The 17,226-nt window shown below is 43.1% G+C and overlaps 1 protein-coding gene across 1 annotated transcript in view; it reads left to right on the top strand.

The window, feature by feature from the left end:
* Nucleotides 1-5,641, top strand: part of LOC115464433 (zinc finger protein 84-like) — a 52,077-nt gene extending 46,436 nt beyond the window's left edge. Inside the window, exon 8 of the mRNA XM_030194815.1 lies at nucleotides 3,393-5,641. Within this exon, the coding sequence (XP_030050675.1) occupies nucleotides 3,393-5,344 (1,952 nt within the window). The 3' untranslated portion in view covers nucleotides 5,345-5,641. The remainder of the gene's footprint in view (nucleotides 1-3,392) is intronic.
* The last annotated feature ends 11,585 nt before the right edge of the window (nucleotides 5,642-17,226 follow it).

Genomic DNA, 17,226 nt, shown 5'->3' with positions numbered 1-17,226 from the left:
AGACGCACCGGACCATAAGACGCACCTAGGTTTTAGAGGAGGGAAATAGGAAAAAAAACATTTTCCTTTTTCCCTCCTCTAGGTGCTCCGGTGCGTCTTGTCCGAATCCCTCCCTCCGAGTTCGGGATCGCCCTCCCCCCGGCCCTGTCACCTTTTCTCCCTACTCACGTCACGCGATCTTCCCTGGTGGTCTAGTGACGTCGGGGCAGGAAAGAGCCCCCTCTTTCCTGCCCAGCGCGCTGCTCTCCATCCTCCTGTATGCAGCCTGACGGTCTCAGCGAGATTCAAAATGGCTGCCGAGACTTCAATTCTCAGCGGCCATTTTGAATCTCGCAGAGACCGTCAGGCTGCATACAGGAGAATGGAGAGCAGCGCGCTGGGCAGGAAAGAGGGGGCTCTTTCCTGCCCCGACGTCACTAGACCACCAGGGAAGATCGCGTGACGTGAGTAGGGAGAAGTGGTGACAGGGCCGGGGGGAGGGCGATCCCGAACTCGGAGGGCGGCCAGCCAAATCTACCTTCGGACTATAAAACGCACCCCCCCATTTTCCTCCCAAATTTTGGGGGAAAAAAGTGCGTCTTATAGTTCGAAAAATAAGGTAGCTTGCAATATTTCTTAAGAGCATGTCTTCCTCATTCATGGTTGTTATGGAAGACATACCCACTAGATAGTGTAATAAACACTTAAGGTTATTCACATTTGTCTTTTTTTTTTTCTTCTTTTCTATTGGTGGGCGGTTCTGAAGCAGGGTATGCAAGACTATAATATCCCACCCCCATTGGTCTCCAAAACTTATAGTATTACACAGTACTACTACTACTACTACTACTATTTAGCATTTCTATAGCGCTACAAGGCATACGCAGCGCTGCACAAACATAGAAGAAAGACAGTCCCTGCTCAAAGAGCTTACAATCTAATAGACAAAAAATAAATAAAGTAAGCAAATCAAATCAATTAATGTGAACGGGAAGGAAGAGAGGAGGGTAGGTGGAGGCGAGTGGTTACAAGTGGTTACGAGTCAAAAGCAATGTTAAAGAGGTGGGCTTTCAGTCTAGATTTAAAGGTGGCAAAGGATGGGGCAAGACGTAGGGGCTCTGGAAGTTTATTCCAGGCGTAGGGTGCAGCGAGACAGAAGGCGCGAAGTCTGGAGTTGGCAGTAGTGGAGAAGGGAACAGATAAGAAGGATTTATCCATGGAGCGGAGTGCACGGGAAGGGGTGTAGGGAAGGACGAGTGTGGAGAGATACTGGGGAGCAGCAGAGTGAATTGAACAGAAAGTTTAACATGGAAACAGTTCCAGAGAAATCTGAAGTACTTACTGAGTCCACAGGCCCCGCCCAAGCGACACACAACAAATATCATTTAAGTTAATGTCGATTATCAGATTACAACTTGCTTTTCAATCTCTGTGAATACTACAAGTAGGACTTTGATCTTTGTCACCAAGTCATAAGTTGTTTAATCTCCTTCATAGTTTTCACTCTTACATAGTGTGATATCCAGATTGAAGCCTTTCCTTGGCCTTACATTGTAGATGGGGTTTCCCCCCTTGACCTGGTGTGCAGAGAACTTGCCCATTCCTTGCTTTTCCCATCCTTCTGGAGTGCAGTATATCACTGTGGGGTTGCCTTAGGCAGCTTCAAACTTAGGTTACTTTCCTTCTTTCGCCCAGGAATAGTCAAGTTCAGGATTCATTATTTACAGTCATGTGGCCTTTCAAATCATTTACTGTTTTCTACGATCTCTGTGCTGGTTACAAACTCCTGAACCACTGCGAGAGTTTCAAACGATGGCCAGTGGCCATTTACATGAATTTTTTACGTCGCTAGATAAGCCAGCATGAAGCGGTAGTGTTTCTTGTGTAGTATAGCCAAGCACCCTCACTGTCCATCTTCAAATCTCTACTCAAAACCCACCTCTTCAATGTCGCTTTCGGAACCTAACATTGTATCTAGTAACCTAGACTGTTCCAACTATTGATTGTCTACTCCAATTATTGCTTGTCTGCTCTCCTTGTCCGTCTTGTCCTCTAGATTGTAAGCTCCTTTGAGCAGGGACTGTCATTCTTTGTTTATTGTACAGCGCTGCGTAACCCTAGTAGCGCTCTATAAATGTCAAATAGTAGTAGTAGTAGTATAGAGCATAGTGGTGTGAATCGCCTGCGCCTCTCTTGCAGCAGAACCAAATAGTCTTGAAATATTTTTATGGGTTCTCTCATAAATTGGAAGGTATCTGTCTTTTGCCGATATCCCTGGAGAATCTCTCTCTTCTTTGTGCACGTAATTATGGACTTTTATGAGCACTACTCAGGGCCTTCATTTTCCATCTTGTCTCTCAATTCAGTGGACTCTCTCGAAACACAATAGCCCCAGGCTGTCTTCAGTCCAAATTCCATTGAGGTTCATTTTTCTAGTTCGGAGGCGAGCACTCTATCCCCTACTGTTTCAGGGATCCTCGACGGGACCGGTTTTCAAGGTCCTCCAACTTGTCCGCATGTTCTTTAATGCATTTTTCAAGGGTCACAATAAGTACGGAGGTATGTGGGGCCTGGTGCTCCAATGTCGACACTCTTGTTTCCAATTCTCCTGCCCTGCGTGTGGTATTCGCCCAAAGTGTCTCCATACTGGATATTTGCTCCAGTATTTGGCCGAATTTAGGTTCCAGCTCCTTCCCCGCTGCTTCTGTTCCAGTTGAGGTTCTGTAAACATAGCGCCGGCGGGGGGAGCTCTTCCATATTGGAGTTGGCTAGTTTTTGCTTTTCCTTCGCCTACCGTTGTCCTTTGCTTGCCATTTTTCCTTGAAGTGCAGAAATATATCTATTCATGTGTTCCGGGGTATATTAAATTCAAATACATTCAGCGAGGATTTATGATTGTTATTTCCAAAATTAGAGCGAAGGGCTCACATCCTTATCCTCTCATGGCATCACGTGATCTCCACATTTTTTAAGTCATTTGAACCTCTGTACCACCCTCCTGACAAAGATTCCTCCTTTCCTTCTCCCCCCCCCCCCCCCCCGAGTCTATCTCAGGTGCTTCAGTGGATTTTCTGGGAGCAAGAGCGTACCCTACTACTATTACTAATTATTTCTGTAGGGCTAATAGACATACGCAGTGCTTGTACACATTAGATGCGGTTACTTTCTTTTTCCCTAGAGGGCTCATAATTTAAGGTTTTTTTGTACCTGGGGCAATGGAAGGTTAAACGACTTGCCCAAGGTCACAAGGGGCTGCAGTGGGAATTGAACCTAGGTCACCAGGATCAAAGCCCAGTTCACTAACCAGCAGGCTACCCCTCTACTTGTTTCTGCCCCTTGTGGCTACTTGCCTTGTGTCATTTTCCATAGCTGTAAAATTAATGATCATACTCTTATTTTTTTTTATCTAACAGATGATGGATTTAGGAATAATAGTGAGAGAATGGGAATATGCAATGAGCAGCAGAAAGAGAAATGGAAACACAAAGACCCCTCAAGAGACAGTGTAAAGGCAATAGCCCAGAAAGGAGAAAGATTAAACAGAAAAAAGAGAAATTGCAGCTATTGCCCAAAACTTGTACAACCTGGAAGACTCAAAGGTGAGAGATATTTTAAAAGTGCGGATACTAGGTACAGCTTTACCACTGACTCAGATTTTATTGAGCACCACATAAGCAGGCTTAGGACTGAGTTTCATGACTGTCAAGGTATATACAAAACTAACCCATCTGGATATGGTAGAGACTGTGAAAAACCATGTAAAAGTTCTGAATGTGATAAATGTTTCAGTGAGAAAAGGAACCTAGGACTGCATAAAATGGCTCAGACAGAATATAAACCATTTAAATGTTTTGACTGTGATAAGCTTTGCATTTCAAACATTTATCTGCAGTTGCATGAGATGTCTCACATAAGAAACGAACCATTTAAACCATTATGTGAGAAATGTTGCGGAAGTAAGGGTGAACTGAAAATGCACGAAAGGATTCACATAGGAGAAAAACCATTTAACTGTTCAGAACACAATAAATGTTTTACAAGCAAAGCTGCGCAGAAATGGCACGAATGGACTTGTCTGGGAGAGAAAACATTCAACTGTCCAGAATGTGAGAAATGTTTTAGAAACAAGACCCACCTGAAACGACACGAATGGGCTCATATGGGAGAGAAACCATTTAACTGTTTAGAATGTGATAAATGTTTTACAAGCAAGGCTGCGCAGAAACGACATGAATGGACTCATCTTGGAGAGAAACCATTCAACTGTCCAGAATGTGAGAAATGTTTTAGAAGCAGGAGCCAACTCAAACAGCATGACAAGACTCATACAAGAGAGAAACTGTTTAGTTGTCCAGAGTGTGTCAAATGTTTTAGAAACAAGTCCCATCTAAAACGCCACGAAAGGATTCATACAGGGGAGAAACCATTTAACTGCTCAGAGTGTGAGAAATGTTTCAGAACTAAAGGTGAACTAAAGGTACATGAAAGGATTCATACAGGAGAAAAACCATTTAACTGTTCAGAATGTGATAGATGGTTTACAAGAAACACTGATTTGAAACGGCACAAAAAGACTCATACAGAAGAGAAACCATATAACTGTTCAGAATGTGATAAATATTTTAGAACTAAGGCCAATCTGAAACGGCACAAAACCATTCATACAGGAGAAAAACCAGTTAAGTGTTCAGAATGTGAAAAATGTTTCTTAACTAAGGGTGAGCTGTTGGTGCATGAAAGGACTCATACAGGAGAGAAACCATTTAACTGTTCTGCATGTGATAAATGTTTCACAAGCAAGTCCAAGCAGAAACGGCACAAATGGACACATAAAGGAGAAAAACCTTTTAACTGTTCAGAATGTGATAAATGTTTTAGTAACAAAACCCACCTGAAACGGCACAAAAGCACTCATACAGGGGAGAAACCATTTAACTGTTCAGAATGTGAGAAATGTTTCAGAAGTAATGGAGAGTTGAATGTGCATAAAAGGATTCATACAGGAGAGAAACCATTTAACTGTTTAGAATGTGATAAATGTTTCAGAAGCAAGGGTGAGCTGAAATTGCATGAAAGAAAACATACAGGAGAGAAACCATTTAACTGTTTAGAATGTGAGAAATGCTTCAAAAGCAAGGGCGAGCTGAAACAGCATAAAAAGAGTCATACAACAGAAAAACCGTTTAACTGTTTAGAATGTGAAAAATGTTTTAAAAGCAAGCACTACCTGCACCAGCACATAAGAACTCATACAGGAGAGAAACCATTTAAGTGTTCAGAATGTGATAAATATTTCAGAAGTAAGGTTCAGCTAAAACAGCATGAAAGGAATCATAGAGAAACCATTTCACTGTTCATAATGTGATAAATGTTTCAAAAGCATGGCTGAGATGCAATGACATGAAATGACTCATACAGTAAATCAGTTAAATGTTCTAAACATGATGTTTCAGAAGTGAAGGTCAGCTGCAATGGCATATAGTGACTCATGAAAGAAAAACAATCTAAATACTTTGAAAAAGACTGTTTCCAAATGCAAATGAGTCATACATGAGAGAAAGTATTTAATAGTTCTGATTATGATAAATGTTGAGACATAAACTGTTTAAATGTGATTTTTCAATTAGAAAAACAACTTGCATGGTATGAGTCACATGGTGTCCCATGATATTTTAATAAAAATCAATTTAAACAATTTTATTGCACACTTTACTGTGTGGCTGTTGTATGACTGCTCGCAACTGTTTGTTTTTCTCAAATGGGGAGATACCATTTAAATGGTCAGAATGTGATGTTTCAATCAGGGAAGCTGTAATGGCATGAAATGATTTATACAAGATAGAAACCATTAAAAAGTTTGGAATGTGATAAAAGAAACCTGCAACTACTTAAAATGGCTCACACGGGAAATATCAGATAGTGGTGAACAATGTTCAACCCCCCCACCCCCCAGGAGACAGAGGAAAAAGAGCCTTAGTATGTACTGAATGTATACTTTTCAGGAAGCATTCTGCACTTCACTTAATTCTTCCTTCTCATTTTTCAATCATAGGCTCTTAAGAAACCTGTGACATTCTTTATTCCATTATTGCTTTAATCATATTTATTACTTTTTAAATATTTCTTCACAATTCTTGTGACTACCATTGGTGGAGTATTGCAAAGTATAGCACATTCCACATGGGATTAGAGTATATAAAGCTTCAGAAATATTTTGAGATGATGAGAAATTATATAGGTGAAATAACATTTTAAATAAATGCTTCCTAGACCATATGCTGCTGATAATAAAAAAAAAAAGTAAATCAGAAGTTGAGAAAGAAGAGTTAGATCAAGAATTGAAAAGAGAGTTTGACATCAGCTAAATTTTAAGAAGAACATGAGCGACTTAAGGAAAATTTAAGGACCCTGTTTACTAAGCTGCACTGAAGGCACACTAACTTTTTACCATGTGCTAAAAATTAGTATGCGCTAACAATGGAGACACCTGGAGATAGTCAAGATATGAATAAACAGGTATGTCTGGATATTTCAGATCTGGATCGTCCCTCCAATGGTAGTGAAAATGGAGATGATTTTTTAGAAGGGCCCCCACACAGAGGAAGAGGCAGGATGGGCTATATCTTTCTGTGACAGGAAAAAGAATCATTGGGAAAAATTCAGAAGGTATAATTTCTATACATTTAAACTAGAGGGTGGGGGTGACAAAAGGAAACAAGGGAATTCAGAAAGTCACCCCCTGAATAAACATGATGGCAGAGGGAAAGGTAATCTGAATATAGAAAACCACCCAAACTCACTTAGCAAATGGAAATCAATGGGCACAAAGCTCGTAGTCTAAGTAAAAAGGTTCAAGACGTGCAAGCCCCGATGTTTGAGGAAATCTTGGATACTGTTGTTATTACAGAGACATGGATCAGTGATTCACATGAATGGGAGGTGAACAAACTGGGCTATAATCTTTTTAGGAAGGATAGGGAGGGCTAAGGAGGTGGGGGAGTGGCGCTGTATGTAAGAAACAATACCAGAGTGGCTGAAATGTGGGGAACCTGAGGAAAGGAAGAAGCTTTATGGATTGTCCTGGGAAGAGAAGATGGAACTTGTATCCACAGCTTGGTATGAAAGGGGAGGTGCTTGCTGGGAGATTTCAACTTGCCTAATCTGCATTGGAATGTTCGGTCGGCAGAATCAGAAAGAAGTAGGGAGATCGTGGATGCCTGTCAAAGTGCCTTGCTCAGACAAATTGTGACAGAACGCACTAGAGAAGAGTCGATGCTGGGTCTAGTGCTAACAAATTAAGGAAGTGTTTCCATTATCCAGGTGGGTGCCCACCTTTGTAATATTGATCATCACCAGTGGCGTAGCTAGGGTAGATGACATCCGGGGCCGGTCATTTTTTAACACCCCCCCCCCCCCCCCCCCAAATCCAGTACTAGGCATACCGAGAATACAAAACACTCAGGACCTATCGAGCAATTCTACCATACCATAAGCAGTAATTTGTACGAGTCACACAAGGAAAAGGAAAGCATCTTAAACACTACAGTGAGCACTAGAACATCAATTCACCTATTGTAAAATGAAAACAGACAGATTAGTACAGATCGTCAATCCTGCACAGTCAATGCCAACTGAAAGCCATGTCTTTTTCACAAACACAGATACACCCTAATCCACTATAGAATAAGTAATCATGAACTTTCTATTTAGACAAAAATTAAACTGAACCCCCGATGCCAGACTCTGCATACAATGCAACACCACAGAAACAGAAAATGTCCCCCCTAGTACTGTGCAAAATATAAAGACAGCAGATGTAAATTTGAAAAAACTAATACCAATCACCACTTTACAAATTAACAAATAGAAATAAAACAAATACAGAAAATAAAATAATACCATTTTATTGGACTAATACATTTAGCTTCCAGAGGCCAAAATCTCCTTCCTCAGGTCAATACAGTATAGTACTGTTACAGTATCCTATCCTAACCTGAGGAAGGGGGTTTTGTTCTCTGAAAGTTAAGTCAAAATGTATTAAAATTAGTCCAATAAAAAGATTACCTTATTTACATGTTCTATTTATAAACATTTATTAACACAGCTACAATACTATATCCTAAAGCAAAAAAATAAATATATATATTTTATTTACAGTTTGTTGTCTCTGGTTTCTGCTTTCCTCATCTTCTTTTCACTGTCTTCCTTCCATCCAGCATCTGTCTTCGCTCTCTCTCTCTGCCATCCAGTGTCTGCCCTCTCTAATGTCCCTTCCAGCCACTGTCTGCCCTTTTCTCTCCATTCCATCCACATCTGCCCTCTATTTCTGCCCCTTCCATCCACCATCTGCCCCAGTCTACCATCTGTCCCTCCTCCTTCTATCAACATCTGCCCTGTCTGTCTCCCTTCCATCCACATCTGCCCTCTATCTCTGCCCCTTCCATCCACCATTTGCCCCAGTCTGCCCTCTTTCTCTCTCCCCCTTCCACCCACCATATGCCCTTTCTCTCTGTCCCTTCAATCTGTCTGCCCTCCCTCTCCCATCCATCCAGGGACTGCCCTCCCTCACGCGCCCCCCTTCCATCCAGGGTCTGTCCCCTCTCTCTCTGCCCCCCTCTTTTCAGCCCCCTTCATCCACCACATGCCTTGCATCCCCCTTTTTCAGCCCCAGACCCATTCTCCCACCTGCCCCAGGCATGGACCCATTTTCCCTCCTACCCTCTTGTCAGACCCCAGTTCCAGCTTCAGACCCCTTCTCCCCTCTGAGCACCCATCTAAGCTCCCCCACCCTCCCCAATCCCCTTCTCCCCTCTGAGGTTCCCCCCCCCCGAGCCAGTCCCATCCTGTCCCCCCTCCGTTTAGAGCCAACAGAGCCCTCCTGCCACCACCCTGCTTTTTTTTTTTAACCCATGCAGCGACGCAGGCAGCGCCTTGCGTCTGGCCTGCATGTGCTGTGAAGAAGAAAATCGCGTCGCTGGTGTCGGGCCTTCCCTCGCTGTGTCCCGCCCTCTTCTGAGGTAACTTCCTATTTCCTCGAGGGCGGGACAAAGCGAGGGAAGGCCCGACGCCAGCGACGCGATTTTCTTCACAGCACACAAAGGGCAGACGCGAGGCGCTGCCTGCTTCGCTGCATGGATTTAAAAAAAAAAAAGGCAGGGTGGTGGCAGGAGACGACGGAGCACCCCCCCCCCCCCCACCCGCTGACACCCGGGGCGGACCTCCCTCACCCCCCCGCCCTTGCTACGCCACTGATCATCACACAGTATGGTTTGATATAAGGGCAAAGGCAGAGTGCGGACACACAAAACTGAAAGTACTGGATTTCAAATGTACTGATTTTGGTAAAATGGGGCAATACCTGAAGAAGGAACTGCTGACATGGGTAGAAATAAGTGGAAAATCAATATTCCAAGCTGAAAGCTGCTATAAGTATGGCAACTGATCTTTATGCAAGGAAAGTAAACAAAAACAAGAGAAACAGGAAGCCTATCCAGCTCATTTTTGAAAGGGATCGCCGTTGATCTTCCAACACAAATCGGGAGATCACCGGCGATCTCCTGATCACGGCCAAATCAGTATTATCGAAAGCCGATTTTGGCCGGCCCCAACTGCTTTTTCGTCGCAGTGCCGGCCAACTTTCAAGGGGGCGTGTTGGTAGGGTAGTGAAGGTAGGGCAGGGTGTGGTTACGGGATGGCTGGCTTCACCTTATAATGAGAAAAAATGGCCGGCTCAAATGAGCATTTCACCGGCCGGACTTGGTCCATTTATTTTTAAGACCAAATCTGAAAAAAGTATCCTAACTGACCAGATGACCACCAGAGGGAAGCAGGGATCACCTCCCCTTACTCCCCCAGTGATCACCAACCCTCTCCCACCCCCAAAAAAACTAAAACTAAACTTTTTTTGCCAGCCTGACATGTCATACCCAGCTCCTTGACAGCAGTATGCAGGTCCCCTGGAGCAGTTTTTAGTGGGTGCAGTGCACTTCAGGCAGGTGGGCCCAGGCCCATCCCCCCCCTACTTGTTACACTTGTGGTGGTTAATTTTGAGCCCTCCAACCCCCCCCCAAAACCCACTGTAGCCACATGTAGGTGCCCCCTTCACCCCTTAGGGCTATGGTAATGGTGTAGGGTTGTGCAGAGTGGGTTTTGGGAGGGATTTGGGGGGGGCTCAGCACCTAAGGTAAGGGTGCTATGCACCTGGAAGCTATTTTTGTTTTTGTTTTTGTTTTTTAATTTTTTAAGTGCCCCCTAGGGTGCCCGGTTGATGTCTTGGCATGTGAGGGGGGCCAGTGTACTACAAATGCTGGCTCCTCCCATGACCAAATGCCTTGCATTTTGCCAGGTTTGAGATGGCCGGGCCCGGTTTCCATTATGGCTGGAAAACAAAGCCGGCCATCTGATGTAAACCCAGCGATCCTGTTCTAAACCCGGTGAGCGATTTGGCCGGCGCCAAGTGTATTTCGAAAATATGCTTGGCTCCGCCCCCTCACAGAGCCGGCCCCGAAGATGGCCAGCCATCGATTTGGCCGGCACCGTTCGATTATGCCCCTCTATGTGGTTCTCTAATCAAGTGGCTGAAAAAATAAGAGCAAAAGAGGCTTTGTTCAAGAAATACAGAAGAACACAATGAGAAGTACATAAATATTGCCACACTGGGACAGACCAACGGTCCATCAAGCCCAGCATCCTGTTTCCAACAGTGGCCAATCCGGTCTCAAATACCTGGCAAGATCCCAAAAAAGTACAAAACATTTTATGCTGCTTATCCCAGAAATAGTGGATTTTCCCCAAGTCCAATTTAATAATGGTCTATGGACTTTTCCTTTAGGAAGCCATCCAAACCTTTTTAAAACTCTGCTAAGCTAACCGCCTTTACCACATTCTCTGGCAATGAATTCTAGAGTTTAATTAAATGTTGAGTGAAGAAAAATGTTCTCAGATTCGTTTTAAATTTACTACTTTGTAGCTTCATCGCATGCCCCCTAGTCCTAGTATGTTGGAAAGCGTAAACAGGTGCTTCACGTCTACCCGTTCCACTCCACTCATTATTTTATAGACCTCTATCATATCTCCCCTCAATCATCTTTTCTCCAAGCTGAAGAGCCCTAGCCACTTTAGCCTTTCCTCTTAGGGAAGTTGTCCCATCCCCTTTATCATTTTCATCGCCCTTCTCTGCACCTTTTCTAATTCCACTATATATTTTTTGAGATGCAGAGACCAGAATTGAACACAATATTCGAGGTGCGGTCGCACCATGGAGCGATGCAAAGGCATTATAACGTCCTCATTTTTGTTTTCCATTCCTTGCCTAATAATACCTAACATTCTATTTGCTTTCTTAGCCGCAGCAGCACACTGAGCAGAAGGTTTCCACGTATCATCAACGACGACACCTAGATCCCTTTTTTGGTCGGTGACTCCTAACATAAAACCTTACATGACATAGCTATAATTCGGGTTCTTCTTTAGCACATGCATCACTTTGCACTTGCTCACATTAAACATCATCTGCCATTTAGACACTCAGTCTCCCAGTTTCGTAAGGTCCTCTTGTCAGCAAAGTTATTCAAGATCACGGAAAAGATTATCAGATTAAACTCAAAAGAGGGAAATATGACCAGTGAAAGTGCAGGTGGAAGAAAAAATGGCTAAAGATGTTGAGAGGTGACAAACCCTTTTTCATATATACTGGGGAAAGGAGTAAAGATAGGAATGGAAATTGCAAGACTGAAAGATACTGAGAATGGCTGTGTGGAGAGTGAAGAGGATAAAGTGAACATACTAATCAATTACTTCTCTTCAGTGTTCATGGAAGAAAATCCTAGAGAAGGACTGCAGTCAACTGCCGAGGGAATATCTGGGAATGGAGTGGATATTGCACCATTCATGGAGGAAAGTGTTTATAAACAGCTTGGGAATCTGAAGGTGGATAAAGCTATGGGGCCAGATGGGGTACATCCCAGGATACCTAGGGAGCTCAGAGAAGTCCTGGCAGGACCTCTTAAAGATTTATTTAATAGATCTTTAGAGACGGAAGAAGTTCCTCGGAATTGGAGGTGAGCGGATGTGGTCCCTCTTTATAAAAGCGGAGACAGGGAAGAAGTGGGAAACTACAGGTCGGTAAGTTTCACAACGGTGGTAGGAAAAATAATGGAGTAGCTGCTGAAAGAAAGGATGGCTAACTGTCTAAATGTCAACGGTTTACAGGATCTAAGGTAACATGGCTTTACCAAAGGAAAATCCTGCAAAACAAATCTTATTGACTTGTTTGACTGGGTGACCAAAGAACTGGATGAAGTACATGTGCTAGATGTGAATAAGCTGAGAGGGCTGAAGTTGAACTTAGAACCCAAAGTAGTGACCTGAATAGGAAACTAGTTGATCGACAGGTGACATAGGGTGGAGGTAAAAGGAATCCGCTCAGAGTAAAGGAAGGTGAGTAGTGGAGTGCCTCAGGGGTCGGTGCTGGGGCCAATTCTGTTTAATATATTTGTGAGAGATATTGCTGAAGGGTTAGAAGGAAAGGTTTGCCTTTTTTGCGGATGACAGGAAGATAGCCAATAGAGTGGATACCCTGGAAGGAGTAGAAACCATGAGAAGGGATCGCCAAGTGTTAGAAGAATGGGCAAGGGTCTGGCAGTTAAAATTTAATCACTAAATAATACTGGGTTATCAATCCTTTCTGGTTTCTGTATTTTCAACTGAAACAAATATTCTGAAACACCAAATTTCTACTAATTAAACAATTCACTCCTTATGCTAAAATATACAGTAAATATTGTGATAAGTGCTCAGTTTTAGATGCATTACACTGGCCGGAGCCTTCTCATATATAATGCAACCAATCCATCATCATTCCTCCAGTGTCTATCCCTATCTGCCAAAAGTCATTAAATGCTGTAATATACACAGCCCAAAAAATACACAGTCCATGAAAACCAGCATATACAGTTCAATATATAGGCAACCAAAATTATGAATTAATTCACTTATCTTGGGATGGTGTATTCTTCCTGATGCGACTGTATACTCCCCGATAGTACAGATGTTCCTCCAGTGTGGCACAATAATGTGATAAATTAGTGCCCATACTCCATAGTGAATAATGTCATTGCAATTTGATAACACTTACGTTCTCAACATGGTCCATGTTTTGCCAATATTAGGCGTCCTCAGGAGAACGAAACATGGTCCATGTTCCGCCAATATTAAGTGTCTTCAGGAGAACGTAACTAAAAAATTAAACAACCAAAACTTTTTTTTAAATGACTGTAATCACATCACTACTCTCTTAAATCAACCCTTTTCAATTATAAAATCCCAATCAAAACTAAACTTAAACTAATATTAATGGCTAACCTGTGGTGGAGCTCGCCTCCAGAGATGAGAAATCCTGCAAGAACGCCAGTGCATGTGCTCTTCCCACTTTTATAAATTCTGCCCTGCTCCACTGGTAATTGGGAAGCAAAGCCAGGGTTGGGCAGACTTCTACGGTCTCATAATACTGCTAACCATACTATTTCCTTGTTAAGACTGTTAGGGGCCACTGTACGCCATCTGAAAATAAACTACTGTTCTTTCTTCAGTAGGGCAGCTGAAACATTTCCCCCATGAGGTAAAATCACCTGCACTAGTACCACATATATCAAGTCATATTCTGTATGGTGAAATTGCTCCCAGTGGTCATCCAAGGAGGCTTCTTTTTTATGAATCCTCAGATTATTCAAGTGCTCATCTATCCTTTGTTTTATTTTCTTTTTTGTTTGCCCAATGCACCACTTGTTGCACAGACATAAAATACTGTATCCTTGTCATCAGCAACAGATGAATCCATTAACTGATGGGTTGTATCCGCCTACCAGCAGGTGGAGATAGAGAACACTGAAAAACCACAGTGACTCTTGGACGGCTAGCCCCCAACTGCCTTTAGTATTTCTCTATCTCCCAGCAGGTGTGGACGTAGCTTGATCAGCTCCTGGATTTCAGACTGCCTGGGGTGGCTCCTGTGCTTTGCCAGTTGAGCAGGGGTGTTGTGGCTGAGGGTGCCCACTTTAAAAGCATATAGGTTCGCCCTTTCCCTGCCTTACCAATTCCCCCCTCCTCTTGGAGTCCCTCTGTTGCTGCCTGCCTCCAACTTTCCTCACAGCGAGCTTCGGAGAAGGATGTGACTCTCAAGACAGTCTTTTTGGTGACCATTAAATCAGCTAGACACGTATCTGAGCTGCAGGCGCTGTCCTGTCGGGACCCTTTTCTGCAATTCTCGGAGTCCGGAGTAACGGTACGTACAGTGCCTTCCTTCCTGCCTAAAGTGGTTTCAGCATTTCACCTGAACCAGCCCATTTTTCTTCCTTCCATTTCTAGGGAAGAGTTCCCGGTCTCCTTTGGGCAGTTACATCTTTTGGATGTCCGCAGGGCGCTGCTGCAGTATCTACAGATGTCAAATGACTTCAGGACTTCTGATCGCCTTTTTATCTTGTTGTCAGGTCCTCGGCATGGAGGCCCGGCGTCTAAGGCCACTATAGCCCGTTGGCTCAAGGAAGTCATTTTTTCTGCGTATCTGCTTTCAGGTCGGTCTCCGCCTGAAGCGTTTAAGGTGCATTCCACGAGAGCGATTTCCTCCTCGTGGGCTGAAACGGGTGCACTCTCTCTTCAAGAGATCTGTACTGTGGCTACTTGGGCTTCTCAGCTCTCTTTTGTCCGGCATTACAGGCTGGATGTTGCAGCGAAGCAGGACGCTATTTTTGGAGCACAAGTGCTTGCTCGCGGTGTGGCCTGTTCCCACCCTATTTAGGGAGTGCTTTTGTACATCCCATCAGTTAATGGATTCCTCTGCTGCTGATGACAAGGAAGGGAAAATTAGGTTCTTACCTTGGTAATTTTCTTTCCTTTAGTCACAGCAGATGAATCCATGATCCCTCCCTGTCTGACTTTGTTTTTTGTTCAGATCTTTCATGCAGATATAAATCTCATTGGGAGAAGTTGGAAACCAGTTCTCAGAATTTCTACATGATGTTCTACTACAGGAGGTTGAGATTGTCCCTCCTTTGCATGGTTATTGCTCCTGTTCTGGGGCGTTTGTTCGCTGTGAGGAAAGTTTATGTTATTATACCTTTATGGTTCACTCTGCTTTGGAAATCTCAAATACTGAAGGCAGTTGGGTTAGCCGTCCAAGGGTCACTGTGGTTTTTCAGTGTTCTCTATCTCCACCTGCTGGTAGGCGGATACAACCCATCAGTTAATGGATTCATCTGCTGTGACTAAAGGAAAGAAAATTACCAAGGTAAGAACCTAATTTTCCCATACTGCCTGAGCTGTATTACAATCTGTACTCCCAAATAATCTGAATTGTCGTCCTTTGACTGGATTTGTCACTTCCATAGTGCATGTTTGCAATACACACAATTATTACATGTTTTATGTCCCCTCTCTTCCGACTGTTCTAGTTGTATGTTTGCTTTTCTTGACTGAGAAAGCATTTCTCCTGTTGGATACTCTTGTATATGCAAAACAGGGAATCTGCTCAAATCCATGTAAAATAGTGGTCAATGTTTATTTATGATGTTTCTAATGTGTTTAATTTAGCATGAATAAGGTAAAATTTATTTATTTATTATCTCATTTGTACCCCACAGTTTCCCAACAGTGTCAGGCTCAATGTGGCTTACAATGCACCACAGAGGCAGACGCCAATGCAGTAAAATGAAGCTAATACAGCAGAAAACCTACAAGAGATAATGGGGAAGAGTAGGAATGGACAGAAGGTGAAGGGAAACTTTGAGGGAAGGGGGATGTGTCCAAATGTCTCTAGATCGATGCGCTTCCAGCAGTGGAGACACAGGAAGAGGCCTTGGGATAAGCACTTCTGAATAACATGGTCTTCAGAGATTTCCTGAAAGTTAGATGATCTGTGATGGTTTTTATGGTCCTCGGCAAAGAATTCCAAAGCTGAGTGCTAATGAAAGAGAAGGAGGTAGCATACGTGAACTTGTACTTGATGCCGTTGCAGTTTGGATAATGAAGGGTAAGATATGAACGGGAGAGTTGGAACGTATTCCGAAGCGGTAGGATGATGAGATCTATCATATAGCCAGGTACTTCACCATATAGGATTTGGTGAACTAGAGAGCAGAGTTTAAAGGTGATACGATCTTTGACAGGGAGCCAATGTAGTTTCTTTCTGAGGGGCGTGGCACTCTCAAACTTGGACTTTCCACAAACCAATCTGGCCGCTGTATTTTGGGCCGTCTGCAGTTTCTTAATTAGTTGCTGTTTACATCCAGCATGCACTCCGTTACAGTAATCCAGATGGCATAGTACGACGGACTGTATGAGGTTGCGAAAGACCTCTCGAGGTAAAAATGGTTTTATTCTTTTTAGTTTCCACAGCAAGAAGAACATCTTCTTTGTGGTGGCGTTAACGTGTTGTTAGAGTGAAAGTGAGCGGTCAAGGGTGACTCCTAAAATTTTGAGGCTATCTAGTATGGGAAGGCGTAAGGTGGGGTAATTAATGTGGAAGGTCTGTACTTGTTGTGCTGAGATGATAATAGTAGGCAGTGTGTTTTGTCTGCATTCAGCTTGAGTTTGAAAGAAGATGCCCAAAAATACATCGTCCTTAAACAGCGGTTAATACGCATGACTCTATCTTTTTGTTTTTAATATCAGAAGGTGTTTGCAATAACCAATGGCGATGAGCTTTCGCTGCTCGCTTATAAGCTTTAGTTATACCTTTATTGGGGTAACCCCTTTGTCTAAATCTTTCCTGACATTCCCTCGAAAAAGATCCTGAGTTCCACACAACTTTTTTAACCTGAAAAATTGACCTGTAGGAATCCCATCGTTTACATTCTTAGGATAGCAGTCAATAGAAATAGAATAAAATAAAACATAGGAAATAAGATGATACCTTTTTTATTGGACTAACAATACATTTTTTGATTAGCTTTCGAAGGGAGCCCTTCGTCAGATCAGAAATAAGCAAATTTTGATAAGAAACAGCATATATAAGTGAAATATCAATGTATTTCAGTGAGAGTCTGAAAGGATGAGGGAGGGGTGGGCTAGGTGAGAAACGGAGAGGGCTGAGAGGATAAGGGACAGGGAGATCAGAGGGTGACAAAGCAGTGAAATTTCATGGTTTATAATGGGCTAGAAAACCCAGATCTTTAAGTCCTGTCTGGTGGGTGTCAAAATATTTAATCATTCTGACTTCAAAGGTCTTGCGTTCCTGTATTGTTTTAAAGTTTC

This window comes from Microcaecilia unicolor, chromosome 3 (assembly GCF_901765095.1).
Source record: "Microcaecilia unicolor chromosome 3, aMicUni1.1, whole genome shotgun sequence".
NCBI lineage: Eukaryota > Metazoa > Chordata > Amphibia > Gymnophiona > Siphonopidae > Microcaecilia > Microcaecilia unicolor.
The sequence above is the reverse complement of the archived record's forward strand: the minus strand, read 5'-3'. Positions and strand labels throughout refer to the sequence as shown.